The 20,852-nt window shown below is 45.5% G+C and overlaps 1 protein-coding gene across 1 annotated transcript; it reads right to left on the bottom strand.

Annotated features, from left to right (window-relative positions):
- Positions 1-9,938: 9,938 nt before the first annotated feature.
- Positions 9,939-18,929, bottom strand: MTFMT (mitochondrial methionyl-tRNA formyltransferase). The gene is given in 10 exon segments (XM_084641356.1): positions 9,939-10,646; positions 10,648-10,805; positions 10,971-11,053; positions 12,728-12,809; positions 13,556-13,647; positions 14,178-14,253; positions 15,140-15,242; positions 15,980-16,102; positions 16,828-17,040; positions 18,694-18,929. Coding segments are annotated over 10 exon segments (1,197 nt in total). The 5' UTR covers positions 18,915-18,929; the 3' UTR covers positions 9,939-10,600.
- Between the last annotated feature and the right edge of the window lie 1,923 nt (positions 18,930-20,852).

The following is a 20,852-nucleotide window of genomic DNA, read 5'->3' as shown; positions in this document are numbered from 1 at the left end:
CTCAACCCTCATGTATAGTAAGTAATTTCTAAACCAGATAATATGCATGACCCTGATCCAAAGCTTACTAAAGTCAATGGAAGTCTTTCAGTATATTTTAGTGGCTCAGTCCTCAGTGTTGGGGGTGGGGAGGACGGCAAGAAAGTTCAGCTTCACTGATTTTAATGGTTATAAAAAAAACCCCAAAAACACCTTTGATCAATAGACAAGAAATGCCACAATAAGCCTTGTTTTTGTGGATCAAACTGTCAATTGATGAGACTAAGTGAAAAGAAAACTGGAGACTATTTGGGCATTTTTTCCTTTTCATAATAGTGAGTTTGGGTCATTCCTCTTTTATGTGTGTCTATTACTCTGCATTGGTTTGCCTGGAGCTGCTGCTGGCAGAGCCAAGATGGATCACTGACTTGATTCTTCCTACAAAGTCGCTGGCTTGCCTAGTTCAGCAATGCATTTTTTAGACTAAGCACCCCGCCCCCTTTTTTTTTTCCTTCCCCAGACACAGAAAGTAAAATTCTGGTCTCAGCTACACCCATTTAAATCTGGAACACCACTATGGGTTTACACTGGTGACAGTGAGCTCAGAATCTGACCCAGCGTATGTGCATACTTAAAGCTAGAGTTTTCCCTTTTGGGAGAATTTTCTAAAATTCATTTAGTACTGATGAAAGGGTCCTGATTCACAGCCCAGGGGACTGAAATCCTCTTTATCCAGAGAATGGGTACAGCATGGGACGCAGCAACGCAAGCTTCCCTATGCTGCCCCACCAATAAGCCTGACCTAGAAAGACAAGACGGTTCAGGACTCCATACCTATTCAATCCTTGATCTCTCTGCTGACAAGGTTACCACCAAGAGCCAAGGGTGGTCATGGGTTTTCTGATGTGGAGACTTATTTGCTGTTAACTAGATGGAGATCATCAACTCATTCCATGCAGCCTCAAAAGCCACTAGTCAGATGCTAACACCCTTTCACTGCTAACATAGGCAAGAAGGGTTCCATATCCCATTACCCATCTCAGGAGCCATCTAGTCCAAACACAATTTTAAGACAACTCATTAAAGAGACACACAAAACTTAGCCAACCCCCATCTCTGATCCACAATCTTTATAATATTCTTCAGTCCTGTGTTCTTCGTTTGCATCTGTCCTTTGACTTCCATAATACTTAGCTCTCGTGTTTATTTGTTAATTTCTTGCATGAGATGCATTAGCTGCAACCTCTAGCTTCATGTGCAAAGTTATTACACACTAAAACACAGGTAGATCATGTCAACTACAGGGAGCTCAAGAACCAACCCCATGGGAAAACTCAAATTCAGCTCCTCCCCTGTGACGGCTTCAGGCCCTCAACCAAGGCATCATTCAAGTAGATGGGCCTCACGATGCACCGGAAGATCCACCAATTAGGGACTAACAGGAAAATATGTTCCACCGAGAACACACTTCCTCCCAACCCCAGATAAACATCTACCATCAAATTCTATTCCCGCTGAAGCCAATGACAAAAATCCCATTGACTTCAGCTGGAGCAAGACACCACCATTTGGAACCATCAAGCACTCATTGGTTGGTCTCAACTGTTGGGATAAGACACAGGAAGAGGTGGTTTCTTATATACTCACAACTTTAATTTCTTGGGGCTTATGCATCTTAGCCTCCAGGGCTTTGTGTGGGTCTACACTGGCTCACCTTTAGTCATCTGTAAAATACTCAGCAAGAAATAGGAGAAAGTTAGAGCTTTAAAAAAAATCCTTATCTTTCGAGCAGGAGCAGCCCAATTGCTGCAGTTACAATCATACCGAGAGATATGCCACAAGGTTTCCTATTCCGCATAGTATTTATCTGAAATTCAAAATGACAGCATCCCTATGCAACACCAATGCCTCTCCAGAGTTCAAGAAGTTTTTTAGGTCCCCTATTGACCTGGCTTATAAAGCTCTTAATAAATTAAAGCCTCAGTGGATGTAGGCTTAAAAATATAAAGTTGCTACAATTTTCTCTCTCCTCTGAAAAGGCAAGAGTTGTTCTGCTTAGCTAGCAACAATTTCTGAATACTAGGGTTGCTGTTCTTGACCTTAATAGCGATGCTGGGAATTGAATCACAACGGCTAACGCATTTTAGTAAATCTTGGCATGCTATGTCACACCTCATCAGCAAACACCCCACTTTTATTATGTGCCTTCTGCAAAAATAATCATTCTTCATTGCTTTCTGGGTTAAATCCCCATATCATGTAGATTCTGGAAACACTGCTTTCAGACACTTTGGCTGAGATTTTCAAAGATGCCTGGGGGACACAGACATCCAATTCCCAATAATCTCAGCCATTGTGCAAAAGATATTAGAGTCAACTGGGTCCCAAACTGGGAAATAGAAGAATCATCTTTTCCTCCATAAAATAACTACAAGAAAGAGACCTCTTCTCAGCTTGTGCATTAAAGAGTTACTAAACAACTGAGAATTTCCTAACATTTGAGCATATAAAGTTGCTTTTGTAAAAGAATAATTTAGTGGCCTCAAACAGAACTTTGTGTGGATTTAATTATGAGCAAAACTGGGCAGCTCTGGCCATAGCAAGGATTAAAAATGGTTTTCCAGGAGACAAAGAATTATGGGTATTCTGAACCCTATATTTACTTTGTGATTCTGGCACAAATGAGCCATATACTTAAAACAGATACTTCTATCAACATCAAGGGCAATACGCTACTCGCATGTGGCACAAAGATCAGGATCAGATACAGACAGCACCATCTGCTGATCTCTTGACTGTAAGTAACTGTGTATATCCAGAAAGTCACAAATAAGGAAACATCTGCACTATAGTGTGTAGTTAGGCTTAAAATTACAGCAATAAACCTCACACAAAGCGCAATCTGAAGACAACAGCAAGAAATGTAGAAGCTACTTTGCAGCTTCTCTCTGGTTCAAACATTTACTGCAGTATAAATGTTGCTCTCTCTTCCAAAGCACTATAAAGTAGATATTCCAACAAGCCGCTCTGTTGCCCTCTGATGGGGTGATACTCTTGCATTGCTACACAGGACTCCACAAAGCACTCTTAAGACTGATAAGGCACCCAACTGCACAGTGACTGGGGATTTCTGCTCTGTGAATATCATCTTGCAAGCAAACATTAGAATAGCACTTGTGCTCAATCCTTAGGGCTGTTTTGCAGGAGGATCTTCTTTCTGACCCACACAATGCTAAATGCCTCATCATTTTGGTTTAGACAGAGGCAACTTTATGGACCCAGCCAGGTCAAAAAGCACAGAAGTAAGGAGAAATTAAAGAAAAACCAAAGACATTACAAGGAATTGTTTTAAAGCATTAGCACGAACAAGACAGGTGAATTACATAGGCTGGTCACCAGAAAATCTTTAACCCAAGAACAGCATGGCTATAGTCAGCACCTCGTTCAATTTACAGACATTACAGCTTATTCCTTTTGGTCAGGGCCAAATGGGCAGACATACTGACCTACCTTCTCACGGACCCAGTACGTTGGTGAGGCGTGTAAAAAGCTAGCCTAGGCAGTGCCATGCCATCTGTTCTGCAACTGCAGCACTTTTCATAATCACTAGATTCCTTTCCACTGTGTGCTAGAAATGATCTGTGCATTAAATGTTAAGTGATTTATTTCCTCCATTCCTCTATATTAAGGAGATTCCTATGATTACTTATGAAGCCACAGTTGTGTGACATCACAACTAATCAATGTCACAAGTGGACTCTCTCCAATTTGTCCACATCTTTCCTAAAGTCTGGCACCCAGAATTGGAGACAATACTCCAGACGAGGCCTCCCCAGTGCCAAGTAGAGCAGGACAATTAACTCTTGTGTCTTAAATACAACACTCATGTTAACACACCCCAGAATTAAATTAGCCTTTCTCGTAACTGCATCATATTGTTGACATACTGCATATTCAACTTGTGATCCCCCAAGTCCTTTTCAGCAGTACTACTGCCTAGCCAGTTATTCCCCATCTTGTAGATGTGCATTTTATTTTTTTCCTTCCTAAGTGTAGTACGTTGCACTTGTGATTATGGAATTTCATCTGGTTGATTTCAGAACAATTCTCCAATTTCTCAAGGTTGTTCTGAATTCTAATCCTGTCCTCCAAAGTGCTTGCAACCACTACTAGCTTGGTGGCCTCTACAAATCTCATAAGCATACTCTCCACTCCATTTTCCTAGTCATTAATGAAAATATGGAATAAGTACAAGCCCCAGCACTGACCCCTACAGGGCCCCACTAGACTGCCACCCTCCATCCCCAGTTTGACAGCAAACTCTTGATAACTACTCTTTTAAGTATGTTTTTTTAACCAATTGTGCACCCACTTTATAGGAATTTCATCTAGACCACATTTTCCTAGTTTGCTCATGAGAATGTCATGTAGTATTGTCAAAAGCCTTACTAAAAACAAGATACATCGCCTGTATCACTTCCCCACTATTCACTAGGCCAGTAACATTATCAAAGGAGGAAATTAGGTTAGGTTGGCATGATGCATCCTTGACAAATCCATGCTGGCTATTCCTTATAACCCTATTATCCTCCAAGTGCCTACAAACCGATTGTTTAATAATTTGCTCTGGTATGTACCCAGGTTTTGAAGTTAGGCTGGCTGGTCTATAATTCCCCAGGTCATCTTTATTCTCCATTTTTAAAGATAGATATTATGTTTGCCCTTCTCCAGGCCTCTGGGACCTCAGCTGTCCTCCATGAGTTCTTGAACATAATTGCTAAGGGTGCTAAGATTCCTTCAGCTAGCTCTTTAAGTGCCCTAGATGAATTTCATCAAGCACTCCTGACTTGAATACATCTAACTTATCTAAATATTCTTTAACCTGTTCTTTCCCTATTGTGTTCCTACCCCCTTGTTAATATTGCATTGAGTAGGGGCCACCATTAACCTTTTTAGTGAAGACTGAAGCAAAATAAGTGTTAAACACCTCAGCCTTCTTGATATCATTATTAGCTGTCCTTCCCCTCTACAGAGAGGGAATACACTTTCTTTCATCTTTCTCTTGGTCCGAATGTATTAAGACAATAAGATTCTTTAAAGTACCTTGCTAGATCTAACTCATTTTGTCCCTATATGCTTGTGCCATTCATTTGTACTCCTCCTTAGCAATCTATCTTGTTTCCACTTTTTGTAGGACTCCTTTTTGATTTTCAGGTCATTAAAGAGCTCCTGATGGGAGTCATAGTGGCTTCTTACTGTTACTTTCTCTCTTTTGTATCTGCAGTGCGCCTTTAATATGGTCTCATTGAGAAACGACCAGCTCTCCTGACCTCCTTTATCCCTTATATTTTGTTCCCATAGGACTCTACTTAGTAGCTAAGTTTGTTAAAGGCTGGGTTTTTTTGTCAAGCCAAATTTTGCCTCAGTTTGACAATGAACTCCATTGTCCTGAGCTACCACAGTATTTTATAGGAGTTGTCATTCAGCTGATATCCAGCCTCATTCTTCCCAATAGGCCAGCTCCCCAGCCAGACAACGTCTCCCATGCCAGTTCAGCCAAGGGGAGGCTGTGATGCATCATGGGAGAAAAGTCTGGCCAGGGACTTTGGCCCATAGGATTATAGGGCTTCCAGTAGGCACCACACTTGAAGGGGACATACATTAACGCCAAACTGACCCCAAAATGACAGGTTTCAGAGTAGCAGCCGTGTTAGTCTGTATTCGCAACAAGAAAAGGAGTACTTGTGGCACCTTAGAGACTAACCAATTTATTTGAGCATGAGCTTTCGTGAGCTACAGCTCACTTCATCGGATGCATAAAGTACAGTGAGGAGATTTTATATATACACACAGACCATGAAAAAAATATACATTGTAAGGAGAGTGATCACTTAAGATGAGCTATTACCAGCAGGAGAGTGGGGTGGGGGGAGAGAAAACCTTTTGAAGTGATAATCAAGGTGGGCCATTTCCAACACATTTCCAGGAGTTAACAAGAAGGGGGGGAGGGCAGGAGGGGAGGGGGGAGATAAACAAGAGGAAATAGTTTCACTTAGTATAAGGACTCAACCACTCCCAGTCTCTATTCAAGCCTAAGTTAATTGTATCCAATTTGCAAATTAATTCCAATTTAGTAGACTCTCGTTGGAGTCTGTTTTCAAAGTTTTTTTTATTGAAGGATACTCACTTTGAGATCAGAAATCGAGTGACCAGAGAGACTGAAGTGTTCTCCGACTGGTTTATGTTATAATTCTTGACATCTGATTTGTGTCCATTTACTCTTTTACGTAGAGACTGTCCAGTTTGCCCAATGTACATGGCAGGGGGGCATTGCTGGCACATGATGGCATATATCACATTGGTAGATGTGCAGGTGAACGAGCCTTTGAAAAACCAAAATGGTTTCATTTTGGGTCGAGACACAAGACAAAGTATGCTGATTTTCTCTAATAGAGAAATCGGAGTTTTCCCAGGAAAAAAAATTTTCATTTGGTGGAAAACACATTTCCCACAGAAAAAAACATTGATGGAAAATTTCCAACCGGCTCTCGCTGGGAAGAAGGCTTATGGAAAACAATGGAGGAAAAAACTGAAATAACAATTAAAGTTGTACATAAAACCTAGTCTGAGACCCATCTTGCTTTCAGAGATGCAAGAAAGATAAATGACATTAACAAGCTAATCTCCTTGTCCTTGGTGGAAAAGTTGAGCTAGAAAAAATTAGAAGAGTCAAATATCGGACCACTAGCTGAGAAGCGGGCAGAAGGCATTAGTTTGAGCATCTGTCTGTTTCTAAACACAGGCTCAGTTTAATATTTGTAACTCATAAAAGCGTAATAAGTTACAGCCCTATTTATGTGCAGTTATTTCAAAGTGACAAATTCTCAACACGATCCAGTCTTTTACCATGATACTGCGTCCAGGTTTACATTAGGAGTCAGAGGCCTAAACATCTCGGAAGAGTCTATGTTTTGGGAAACCTGTTACAGATTCATGGATAGACTGAGGGCAGTAAGAAAAATATTGTGACGTGTATTGCATTAAAACGTTTTCCTCCATGTTATATAATGTAAGGCATTTTTAATGGATTTTTCCTCTCTTGCCCAATGCATCTCAGCTATTTCTAGGATGCCTGCCACCTTGGTGTCTATACATTTAGAATAACTTTATGGTCTGTGTTTCTCTTCCAGCTTTAGTCACATCCTTCTTTACGATCTGAAAGGATGTACACACACTGCCATTGAAAGATTGAGGTGGCCAACAAGGCAACCCTAGATAGACCAGGAGGGAGAGGTTAAAGCAGGAAGTCTGGGCATATCCAGAACTTGAAGCATATCCACCAACATGAGAAACGTTACTTAGTGACTGTGAGAACTTGAGCCATTTACTTCTATAGAACTTACACAACTTTTTGTAAAGTATACAGCCCTTAGGATTTCATTGATAACTTTGCAAAATATGAAATGCCATCATGTGCCAGCAATGCCCCTCTGCCATGTACATTGGTCAAACTGGACAGTCTCTACATAAACCAGACGGAGAACACTGCAATCTCTCTGGTCACGCAATCACAGACATGAAGGTCGCTATCTTAAAACAAAAAAACTTCAAATCCAGACTCCAGCGAGAAACTGCTGAATTGGAATTCATTTGCAAATTGGATACTATTAATTTAGGCTTAAATAGAGACTGGGAGTGGCTAAGTCATTATGCAAGGTAGCCTATTTCCTCTTGTTTTTTCCTACCCCCCCCCCAGATGTTCTGGTTTAACTTGGATTTAAACTTGGAGAGTGGTCAGTTTGGATGAGCTATTACCAGCAGGAGAGTGAGTTTGTGTGTGTATGGGGGTGGGGGGATGTGAGAAAACCTGGATTTGTGCTGGAAATGGCCCACCTTAATTATGCACATTGTAGGGAGAATGGTCACTTTGGATGAGCTATTACCAGCAGGATAGTGAGTTTGTGTGTGTGGTTTTTGGGAGAGGGGTGAGAGAACCTGGATTTGTGCAGGAAATGGCCCAACTTTATTATCATGCACATTGTGTAAAGAGTTGTCACTTTGGATGGGCTATCACCAGCAGGAGAGTGAATTTGTGTGGGGGGGTGGAGGGTGAGAAAACCTGGATTTGTGCTGGAAATAGCTTATCTAAAGTGATCATCAGGTGGGCCATTACCAGCAGGACAGTGGGGTGGGAGGAAGTATTTTTTCATATTCTCTGTGTATAAATAAAGTCTGCTGCAGTTTCCATGGCATGCATCCGATGAAGTAAGCTGTAGCTCACGAAAGCTCATGCTCAAATAAATTGGTTAGTCTCTAAGGTGCCACAAGTCCTCCTTTTCTTTTTGCGAATACAGACTAACACGGCTGTTACTCTGAAACCTGAATGGAAACCGATGCAGTGTGTTTTCCTGAGTTTGCAAACAGCTCCAGTAGCTCTGTTGATTCTCCAGCTTCTCCCAAGCAGCCAAAAAGTGAAATTAGCAATACTCCAAAGTTTCACTGCTGCTATTCAGGACCTCATAGGCAATAGTAATGCAATCCAGAATCAAGTCAATGTCACGCTGCTTGAGAAAGCTACAGGTAGGAGCAGACATGAGTACTAGGGTTATTCCCAGAGAAGCTCTTTCTCTCCCCCACTCACTCCATCATCCCCCCACCAACCCAAATATTTTTCTTCCATCTTACCTCAGCAGGCAGGAGACTGGGAAGGGTAGAGTAGCAAAGACCAGCCCCCTTCACAGCAGCCCATACGTTCTGCAAGAGGGCAATACATAGCAGCTAGAAGGTTCCAAAGGGGAAAGGAGGAACAGAATGCATCTTCCCCCTTCCAGCAGCTAGAGGGTGGTGGAACTTCCAAGTTCTGTTGTATACCTACAAGCCAGAGGTTGCTACAATACATGGAAACCCCCAAGCAGCTTCAAGGATAGAAAGTTGCTAAAAATCCCAGCACTATATGCAATCCCCACAACTGAGGATGGCAGGCTTCTAAGAAGTTGCCCCTAGAATTCTCTGGTACCTCCTGTTTTTCATCTATACTTCCAACTGGTAGGCTCTAATAAATTGTTTGATACAATTTTCAAGTCCTGTTTATAAATGCCAGAGGTTCGTCCCATTGTTTTTCTAAACTTTAGTTATTTCCAGAGTTGGATGACTATAAACCGCTGAAGATAATTGTCCAAAATCTATGTAAATGACAACTTAAGCCTAGTGGCAAAGGTTAGTTTACAAGCATAACAAAAGCGTTACCATAATACAAATCATAGTTCTATTAAATAATCTTAAATGTAAATATAAAGTCATTTTATGGGGGGGAAATTTCTACTTAGATACTTTAAAAGCACAATTTAATAAGAGTCTTGCAATTTTAATCTTGACTATGTAAGCACAGTGCAACTCTGAAAGACGAAAGCACAAAGCATGCAAGGGCTGGTGTTTGCTGGTTACTGTTCTGTAGCCAATACTGGCCAGTCCTGTCTCCTCTTTGGGAAAACAGGGCTTCTTGACCCTTTTTTCTTTAAAAATTGACACTCATCTGGTAGAAAAAAGTTTTTCTTTAAAAGAAAGTACTAAACTTCTGGCTGTTTCCTCTAATGTCAAGCACTAAAGTGGGTTTTTGAAAGATCTGTGTGATAAGCCTGGACAGAAAAGCATTCCAGACTGCTGTCATTAATCAACAGATATCCCTGCATCCAGATGAAGCAATAAAGCCTTCTACATTTTCCCAAAACATTATCAGAACAAAATACTGTTTCCTGTATTCTACAAACATCAAAATGTTTGAATGACCATAAACAAACAGTTAATTCAATGTACGTGTTCAGTGCCAAAATTGTACTAGCTTTTCTTCCATTAGACACACAACTTCTCTGGATGGCCGTCATCCAGCCAAACACTAGTCAAATGGTGTGTACTCTAAGAGAACAATTCTAATTCCAGTGGGTATTGATTTAGAGGCTAAATTTCTGCTTTGTGTTCTCTAGTTTATTTTAGATAAAAGCATGCAAAATTACCAATATTATCCTCCTGGACAATTCCCACTTGTGGACTTCACTTGAAAATGTTCCACTAACGAAAAGTTACAAATCTGAGCCTGAAATACTACACAATTACCATATGCCTTTGTACAAATAAATATCTGGATCCAGTAGGATTTTGGCAGATATTACTTACCAAAATAGGTTTTGTTTCACACAAACAGGACCTTGCAGGTAAAAAAGTGTTTCTCATTAATTTCCTATGCCATTTAAGGACAAACTACTTTAAGTTTGTCAGATAAGCATAATTAAACAGAACTATATTGATCTACCCTCTGACAAAGCTACGTTGGAAAAAAAAAATCAAGCTTTTAAATTATTTTTTACACAAAATTTAAATTGTCTAACAATAGAAACAGGGTTATTCATTGTCTTAGTTAGGCATTCACTAACGTGTGCTCTTCTCTTAAGGAATAAAACATAGTGCTTCGTAAAAGAGTAATGAAGAAATCTTCTTGGCTGATGATACCAATATCACACACTTTGCAGTTGAAGCGCCCTTAAAGAAATTCCTGCTTCATTTATTGTAATGGACGATGAAATACTTAATGTTTCTATTCATTTACAGCCATCCTGTTTGACAAATTTCATGCACTTTGTTTTATATTGTGCACCACCATTTCCTTTTCTTTCAGTCTTCTTCACTGTGGTAAGTTTGAGAGTATGAAATCTGCAGTCCCTATAAAGAGTTTTTGAATTCTGCTGGAACCAGGGATGTAAGTACCCATTATAGAAGTCAGCAGCTGTAAGCTTCTTCTTTAAAATGACAGTTTTGACTCCGACCCAGCCTTCCTAGAAAGGAAGATAAAAGATGCACACACTAAGGACTCTATCTACTAGCTAAGTTTGTTAAAGTCTGATCATTCTTATGTTAGGGTGCAGATTATTAAAAACAGAGGTAGCAGTCTAAAAATCATCTTCAGAACCCTGAATAGAAAGCAAAGGCAGAAAACATACCTTGCAACGTACCACCAATGTCTGTGACGATTTATGGTATAATACTGATCCTGGAACAATTCCATGCTCATTTAATAGTTGATCTGCAAACAAATAGGAACTTCTTGCATTTTCACGCTACTGAATAAGAGTAAAAAACATGAAACTTATTTTTATGCCTGTCTCTGAAACTAGACAGTTATGTAAAAAAGTTATGACAGTTACCGGTTTGCACAAAAAACCTCATTGTTCTTTATGATATATAGCAGAGAGAAGCAAGTCAGAGTAAGGGGTGAAAGTGTCCCATAAGTAACAGAAAATATCTAACATGGTCCCCAACTTTTCCAAAAGTATGCATAAGCTCCCTTGTAGTAATAACGGCATGTTTGCTCTCTAGGGGACTTAGTGAAGCCACACTCTGCAGTACACTGCTTTCTAATAGGTCCCCAAACAAAACAGTCACTGCAGTAGAGTAGATACTAGAGGTACCATTAACTTCTTCTGGATGTTACCCATCTCCCCTGAGAGAGGATTTCAGGAAACACAAAAGAGAGGCTGGCCTTCCCTATGGATGACCCAGGCTCAACAGGTCTACGCCTATAACTATTAATTTTACCAGACACAGAAAATAATAGAATCATAGAAATGGAAGGCTGGAAGGGACCTCAAGAGGTCATCTAGTCTAGCCACCTATGCAGAGGCAGGGCTAGGTAAACCTAGACCATCACCGACAGGTGTTGGTCCAATCTGTTTTTAAAGACCTCCAACAATGGGGATTCCAAAGCCTCCTTTGGAACCCTATTCCAGAACTCAATTACACTTAGAGTTAGAAAGTTTTTCCTACTACCTAACCTAAGTCTCTCTTCCTGCAGATTAAGCCCATTACATCCTGTCCTACCTTCAGTAGAGATGAACAACTGATCATCATCCTCTTTATAACAGCCCTTAATGTATTTGAGACAGTTATCCAGTCCCCCCACTCAGCTTTTTTTTTTTTTTTTTAACAAGACTAAGCATATTCAGACTTAAACTTTCCTCATAGGTCAGGTTTTCTAAACATTTTATCATTTCTGTTGCTCTCCTCTGGACTCTCTCTCCAATTTATCTACATCTTTCCTAAAAAGTGTGGCACCCAGAATTGGGAACAGAACTCCAGCTGAGTCCTTATCATTGCCAAGTAGAGTGGGACAATTAACTCCTGTCTCTTAAATACGACAGTCCTGTTAATACACCTCAGAACGACAATAGCCTTTTTTTGTAACTGCATCATATTGACTCATATTCAGGTTGTGATCCACTATAACCCCCAAGTCCTTTGGCTAGGCAATAGTACTGCTAACAGTTATTCCCCATTTTGGATTTATGCATTTGGCTTCTCCTTCCTAAAGGTAGTACACTGCATTTGTCTTTACTGAATTTCATCTTGTTGATTTCAGACCAACTCTCCAATTTGTCAAGATCATTTTCCATTCTAATCCTGAAGTGTTTGCAACCCCTCTCCCCTGCCTCCCCTTGGTGTCATCTGCAAATCTTATAAGCACATTCTTCACAGCATTATCCAAGTCATTAATAAAAATACATTGAGAGCAATTTATAAGTTTCTATGCATTTAGATGAGAATATTTAGTCTTGTTTAATTCCACTAGACTCCTAGTTAAAAACTTGCATCATGTAACTGTCGCCTAGCATAGCTTCATGTTCACTTCCAATTAAATTAAATCACTTTCAGGGTCTGTAAAATCATGTAGCAGAAAATGTTAACAAATTATAATAAATACCAGCAAAGCTACGGATGTTATGCACTTCCACAAAATCCAGAAGTTTAACAGTATTTCCCATCCACAATGTCTGCAATGGAAGCTGGAAATACATAAGGAGATATGACAAACTGAGAACGTTTCTACAGGAGTCTCCGTCAATTACTGTGTTTTTTCATGTGAAAAGTGTGGTAAACAGCTCTAAGGCAAAGGTTTAGGAACTATTCCTGGTCGGGTGGACTGTCTACAGGTCATCATGCATATAAGCATCTGATCTTTTTTGTTCTTCTCCTATTCCTTCCTCTCAAACTTCTTTACAACCATATTAAGCTACATATTAAAAAAAATTACTCTAGCACTAACAGTGCATGATAAATACCTAAATACACTTGGATGGAGAACTCAAGAACTCCTATACCTGTGAAATTTTAACGCTTCACAAACAAGAAGTGTGTGTACACAAACCTGGTATGTTTGTAGTTAATATCTGAAGGATACATTTGCATCCTTTAAAACAGTTAACCATAACTTTACTCAGTACTTCACAAATATAGCATCATTCCTCTGAATGAATGCACTCTCTGAAGTACCACACATATCCCCATTTTACTGACAGGGAAATTGAAGCAGAGAAGTTAAATAACTTGGCAAGGTCACAGTAAGTTAACAGAGCCAGCATTAGAACTCAGGAGATGTTCTTGGATCCATGTCCTATCCTCATGCAATGTGACTGCTTTGCCTCTCTAAAAAGAGCCAATCCACCATTTAAAAGGCTAAAGCATCAACACCCAATTAGGGTAAGATTTATCTTATAGGAAAGCTTCTAAAAAATTATTTGTTTTGTCTTACTATAGCTCCTATGGCACGTTGTAGTCGTAATATCTGCTCAGGAGTTTGTTCTTCCCATTTTATACAACTCATAGCAACAGTGACTTTAGGAGCTAGAAAAAAGCAAAGCAAAAAAAAGAGACTTTATATTTTTGCTTTGTGTTTATTTACAACTGAATAAGTGTAATTTGTAAAGCCATTAAAAGCATTTAAGTCTGTCTTCTTGTTGCACCACCAGCACTAGAAGATCACACAAGTTACCACCACCTATGCTCAAGCCGAAGAGTTAATTTTCTGGTAACGCAGACAGGAACAGCATGAAACCGATTAGAATCTTGAGATGTAGTCTTTACTTTAGTGGTTGCAGGGGCTGTCAGAAAATTGTTACTCCTGGAATCTAAGGAAAGATTCTGCAGTGTTCTACCCCCAGCCTCCCCCATGATGTTAATCCTTTAACACAGAAGTCATTGGAAGTTTTCTGTTGATTTCAAGAGATACAGACACAGCCCTAAATAAGAACCAACACATACAAGAGTGCCCAAAAAACACAATGTAGGATCACAGGAACTGAATTCTATACCCAGGTAATATTGAAAAAAAAAAAAGAAAAACATACAATTTGCATTAAATACTCAGTACCTACCAAATGTTACTCCTTCATTTGGTTGCTCCCTTTTGTTTTTTAAACTTTCAGGTAAGTTTTTCAAAACTGAAATGAGCTGCAAAACAAAAAAAAGGCTTTGTACAGAACAAATTTAAATAGCACATGAGCATTATATTAGATATATTGCCAGTAGCATTCCTCCAAGACTTTTAAAGCCTCAAACATTTTGATCAGTCCAACTTTCTAAAAGCTCAAAAGAAACTCATTTCACTGAACTAAGAACACACTTAACTGTGCTATAAACTAATTTTTTCCAATTAAAATTGAAAATTCCTCAACCTTATGCTGGCAGCTAGCCTGCTAGTGTCACTGGGTGTAAAATCAAATGAAAAATCTGCCACTGATTTCAATGGAAGCAGTGTCAGCCTGAGTATTCATACAGTGTGTTTAAAAAGTTGTTCTTTGGACATAGGCGCTGACTCCATGGGTGCTCCAGAGCTGGAGCACCCACAGAAAAAAAATAGTGGGTTCTCAATACCCACCAGCCACCCCTGAACAGCTGTTTAGCAGTGGGTAGGCGGCACAGTGAGGATGGGGCCTTGGGGGACGGGTGGAGTGGGAGCAGGGCCTCTTGGTGGAATGGGTGTGGATCACCCAACCCCGAAAAATAAAAGACAGTGCCTGTGTTCTGGACAGTTAAACCAGAACTAGTGTCCACTGGAACCAGTTAACAGACTGGGACACCAATACTGCCAATGCATCTTTTCAGCAACGCAGGATGCTCAGAACTGCCAAATTTCAGACCACCTATATCTATTTTCCTGTCAAAGCTTGCAGTTAAATCATGGTAGCATTAAAAGCAGTTAGGTTTGTGTATTGAGGGAATGTACGCCTTTGTTTTCTAATGCATTTACAAATAGCTCATAACAAGGAATGCTTCTCAGAATGGAAACTGAGGACAATGCAATGAATAAAGTGGACAGTTACTTGCGTAGGTTTACCATGTTTGCACCCAACTTTGATAATATTGCTTCTAGTTCTTTTGCTGTGCACTGAGAAGGAACAGCAAACTTTTCCTGCTTAATAATTGGACCTACATCAAACCTAAAAACAAAAAACATATGCGTTAGCTTCTTCCTCTAGTGGACTATCACTTCATTCACACTAGCTCTCGTGTACAATTTTGGTCTGAATATTGGACTTACAATTCCAAGTGCTTCACCTCAAAAGAAAAATGGCCTGAAATATTCAAGGTGAATTTCATACATTGTTGAGATATGTTATCCAACAGAAGTAGGACAGGAAGAATATTCCTCTAGTATAGCTAAAAAACAGACAGGTCCACAGTAAAGGGGCACAGCATGAACCTTTTAATGTACTCAGTACACTATGCCATTTCATTTTATGTTCAGTTTCAGAAATGAACAAGTTTGTAGAACCTGTGAGTACACCATATAGCATCTAGAAAAGCAGATCAGAGGAGAGAGGTAATTTACCAGTTTCACTGCACAGTTGAGTTGAGATCGGTAGTCCTGCAGATCTCGTGCTATTTTTGACTTGTACAGCACCAAGTGCTTAACAGACAGCTGTGATAAATCAATTTGTCCACTCACAAGCTATATACATGACGAGTCACAGCAGTTCAGGCAAAACTTCTGAACTGTTTGAAAGTACTTAATATGAAACCATCTGTATGGGTGCATAGATGCATTTTAATTAAATGAAATTAACGTCAATACTATTTAACTTAAAAAGAATGAATATTCAACACAGTATTAACTTAATATTTGTTAAAGGCAGACATTGCAGTGATTGAATCTTTTTTAAAATGTTTGCTGTACCTTTTAGGCTTAATTTGCATAATTGTCACCCCAGTTACTGTATCACCATGAAGCACTGCGTGGACTATCGGTGCAGGGCCACGCCACCTTGGGAGATAGCTAGGATGGACATTCAAGACGCCACTGAATCAGAATATTTTAAAATTAGAATAGGACCAGTAATTCTGTAACACATATGAATGGGTATTAACCATTTATTATACTGAACTTCCCTCTTATAAAAACATGTTTTAGCTCTTCAGATGTATTGAAAATTCAATCAGTTTCACGAAGTCATATTTAAAATGTCAATCCTAAGAGCAAAGCAGCCATTTTAGAGTCATATTTACACAATACAGCTTTAATGTCTGGCAACAAGTGAACACAGGAATGGGAACAGAAGTAGTAAGGGGAACATACCACATATTTACAAGGACCTCTAACTTTTTTTAAGTCATTTCCATATGTCAACGTTTTTGTTTTTGAATCTACTATTGTTACAAGCAGCACCCAAGCTAACTGGAAAAGATTCAAGAAAATAAATTTCGCTATTTTGTTCAGTTTATTAACTTTGCACATTTGATAGCCTTTCTGCATAATTAGTTTTCACAGTTTGCAGAGCTTGTGATGTTCAAAGCCATAAAAATCTGCTGCAGAACTCAGCAACAAGCTTAGCATTGCAATGACTCAACTTTTTTTGAAAAATGACTGATTTTTTGAGTTGATGCTGTCCCTTTAAAGGGATTCTTCAGAATGCAAAAGACCCAAAGCTCAGATGGTCTTTTCACATGCTACTGTAACCAAAGGCTAGATGACAAGAAACATATCATACCCGAAAACATGCTGCTGCTCCATCATGTCTGACTTACTATGGAAACTGAAGAATGAGGTCCTCACTCAGAAGACGCCCAAACGATGCCACCACCCCGACATCAAACTGGCCATTGGGTCCTGTATCCGGCCATTCGTGGGTTGGGAGTTGAAACTGTTTGGTGCAGTTTTTCACAGGAAGACCCCTCGGCAAAGGGGATGGCAGAGTCACCACCTCCAGCCTGTCTATGAGCGGCTCCTCCCTGGGCTCCCTGTGGCAGAACGACAAGGCGGCATATGCCAGTGAGTGACCAGCACAGCTAGGAAGGGAAGGCAAAGCCTCTCTACGAACAACAGGTAGAGAAACAGCTGCTCCTTTCTTTCTGCTCCCCCAGGCACCCCAACCTACCCCACCTCACGGCCCCTCACCACCACCCCTGCTGCCCATCGTCCTCACCCCAGTCCCGTCTCACCCTCCTGCTTGTCTCCACTTCCCTCCCTCACAGTCTCCCACCCCTTCACAACCTCCCCTCTCAACCCCGTTACCGCCCCAGCCCGCTGCCCAACTCTTCCATGGTCCCCACTCACCACCCTCCCCATGATCCTCCCTCCTCGGTCCCTCCCTTCCCACCCTCCCATGCCAGCCCCCCCACCCATCCACCCCCCTTCTCCCCATCCTCCCCTCCCCCGGTCCCTGCTCACCCTCCCCCTGGTCCCCCACCTCCCTTCCTCCCACCCCCACGGTCTCCCCCCAACCTTTCCATGGTCCCCACTCACCACCCTCCCCATGATCCTCCCTCCTCAGTCCCTCCCTTCCCACCCTCCCATGCCAGCCCCCCCACCCATCCACCCCCCTTCTCCCCATCCTCCCCTCCCCCGGTCCCTGCTCACCCTCCCCCTGGTCCCCTTCCTCCCACCCCCACGGTCTCCCCCCAACCTTTCCATGGTCCCCACTCACCCTCCTCCCCATGGTCCTCCCTCCTCAGTCCCTCCCTTCCCACCCTCCCATGCCAGCCCCCCCACCCATCCACCCCCCTTCTCCCCATCCTCCCCTCCCCCGGTCCCTGCTCACCCTCCCCCTGGTCCCCTTCCTCCCACCCCCACAGTCTCCCCCCAACCTTTCCATGGTCCCCACTCACCCTCCTCCCCATGGTCCTCCCTCGCCAGCGCCCCCACCCATCCACCCCCCTTCTCCCCATCCTCCCCTCCCCTGGTCCCCGCCTCCTTTCCTCCCACCCCCACGGTCTCCCCCAAACCCTTCCATGGTCCTCCCCCCTCGGTCCCTCCCATGCCAGCCCCCTCACCCATCCACCCCCCTTCTCCCCATCCTCCCCTCCCCCGATCCCTGCTCACCCTCCCCCTGGTCCCCCACCTCCCTTCCTCCCACCCCCACGGTCTCCCCCCAACCTTTCCATGGACCCGCTCACCCCCCTCCCCATGGTCCTCCCTCCTCGGTCCCTCCCTCGCCAGCCCCCCCACCCATCCACCCCCCCTTCTCCCCATCCTCCCCTCCCCTGGTCCCCGCCTCCTTTCCTCCCACCCCCACGGTCTCCCCCAAACCCTTCCATGGTCCTCCCCCCTCGGTCCCTCCCATGCCAGCCCCCTCACCCATCCACCCCCCTTCTCCCCATCCTCCCCTCCCCCGATCCCTGCTCACCCTCCCCCTGGTCCCCCACCTCCCTTCCTCCCACCCCCACGGTCTCCCCCCAACCTTTCCATGGACCCGCTCACCCCCCTCCCCATGGTCCTCCCTCCTCGGTCCCTCCCTCGCCAGCCCCCCCACCCATCCACCCCCCCTTCTCCCCATCCTCCCCTCCCCTGGTCCCCGCCTCCTTTCCTCCCACCCCCACGGTCTCCCCCCAACCCTTCCATGGACCCGCTCACCCCCCTCCCCATGGTCCTCCCTCCTCTGCCCCCCACCGCACCTGGCGGCCTCCAGCGCCCTCAGGGACTCGGCGGCGAAGTCGTCGGTGCCGAAGAACAGCACCCGCCACGGTGGCTTTCCCCGGGGGACCCCGAGCTCGGCCAGCCCGCGGGCGGCGGCTCCCTCCCGCCAAGCCCGCAGCAGCCGTCCCCTCATGCTGCCCGAGCGCGAGCCGCGGAGCCCCAAGGCCCAACCGCTCCCGCTTCCGGCGTCGGGTCTCATAGTGACGCAAACACGCCACGCACACCGCCCGAGCACGGCCTAGCGCGATGACGTCATGGCTCGCGGGGACTTGGCGATGGGAGGGGCCTGAGGAGGGGGCGTGGCCTGGGAGGCGGGGCGGGGCTCCGAGGGCTGGACAGGGCCGCAGAAGCTTGAGACCCCCGGCTGGAGCCTCCTTTGTCCGGAGCCCCCTCCCGCGCCTGAACCCCTCATTACTGGCCTCACCCCGGAGCCTGCACCCCCAGCCAGAGCCCTCACCCCCTCCCGCACCCCAACCCCCTGCCCTGCCCAGTGCCCCCTCCCACACCTGAACCCCTCATTACTGGCCTCACCCCGGAGCCCGCACCCCCAGCCAGAGCCCTCACCCCCTCCCGCACCCCCTGCCCGGAGCCCCCTCCCACACCCTGAACCCCTCATTACTGGCCTCACCCCGGAGCCTGCACCCCCAGCCAGAGCCCTCACCCCCTCCCGCACCCCAACCCCCTGCCCTGCCCAGTGCCCCCTCCCACACCTGAACCCCTCATTACTGGCCTCACCCCGGAGCCTGCACCCCCAGCCAGAGCCCTCACCCCCTCCCGCACCCCCTGCCCGGAGCCCCCTCCCACACCCTGAACCCCTCATTACTGGCCTCACCCCGGAGCCTGCACCCCCAGCCAGAGCCCTCACCCCCTCCCGCACCCCAACCCCCTGCCCTGCCCAGTGCCCACTCCCACACCCTGAACCCCTCATTACTGGCCTCACCCCAGAGCCCGCACCCCCACCCCCTGCCCTGCCCGGTGCCCCCTCCCACACCTGAACCCCTCATTACTGGCCTCACCCCGGAGCCCGCACCCCCAGCCAGAGCCCTCACCCCCTCCCGCACCCCAACCCCCTGCCCTGCCCAGTGCCCCCTCCCACACCCTGAACCCCTCATTACTGGCCTCACCCCAGAGCCCGCACCCCCACCCCCTGCCCTGCCCGGTGCCCCCTCCCACACCTGAACCCCTCATTACTGGCCTCACCCCGGAGCCCGCACCCCCAGCCAGAGCCCTCACCCCCTCCCGCACCCCAACCCCCTGCCCTGCGCCCCTTCCCACACCCTGAACCCCTCATTTCTGGCCTCACCCCAGAGCCCGCACCCCAACCCCCTGCCCTGCCCGGAGCCGCCTCCCGCATCCTGAACCCCTCATTTCTGGCCTCAGCCCAGAGCCCGCACCCCCAGCCAGAGCTCTCACCCCCTTTCACACCCCAACCCCCTACCTCAGCCCGGAGCCCCCTCCCGCACCTGAACCCCTCATTTCTGGCCTCACCCCAGAGCCTGCACCCCCAGTTAGAGCCCTCATCCCTCCCGCACCCCAACCCCTACCCCAGTCTGGAGCCCCCTCCTGCACCCTGAACCCCTCATTTCTGGCCTCACCCCGGATCCCGCACCCCCAGTTAGAGCCCTCACCCCCTCCCGCACCCCAACCCGCTGCCCTGCCCGGAGCCCCCTCCTGCACCCTGAACCCCTCATTTGTGGCCCCAGCCTGGAGCCCACACCCCCCGTTAGAGCCCTCACGCCCTCCTGCACCCCTGCCCCAGCCTTGAGCCCCCTCCCGCACCCTGAACCCTTCATTACTGGCCCCACCTCAGAGCCCGCACCCCCAGCCAGAGCCCTCACCCCCTCCCGCACCCCCACCCCCTGCCCTGCCCGGAGCCCCCTCCCGCGCCTGAACCCCTCATTTCTGGCCTCACCCCGGAGCCTGCACCCCCAGCCAGAGCCCTCACCCCCTCCTGCACCCCAACCCCCTGCCCTGCCCGGTGCCCCCTCCCACCCCCTGAACCCCTCATTAGTGGCCTCACCCCGGAGCCCGCACCCCCAGCCAGAGCCCTCACCCCCTCCCGCACCCCAACCCGCTGCCCTGCCCGGAGCCCCCTCCTGCACCCTGAACCCCTCATTTGTGGCCCCAGCCTGGAGCC

The sequence above is a fragment of the Lepidochelys olivacea genome (genome assembly GCF_965140295.1).
Source record: "Lepidochelys olivacea isolate rLepOli2 genome assembly, chromosome: 10".
Taxonomy (NCBI): domain Eukaryota; kingdom Metazoa; phylum Chordata; order Testudines; family Cheloniidae; genus Lepidochelys; species Lepidochelys olivacea.
The sequence above is the reverse complement of the archived record's forward strand: the minus strand, read 5'-3'. Positions and strand labels throughout refer to the sequence as shown.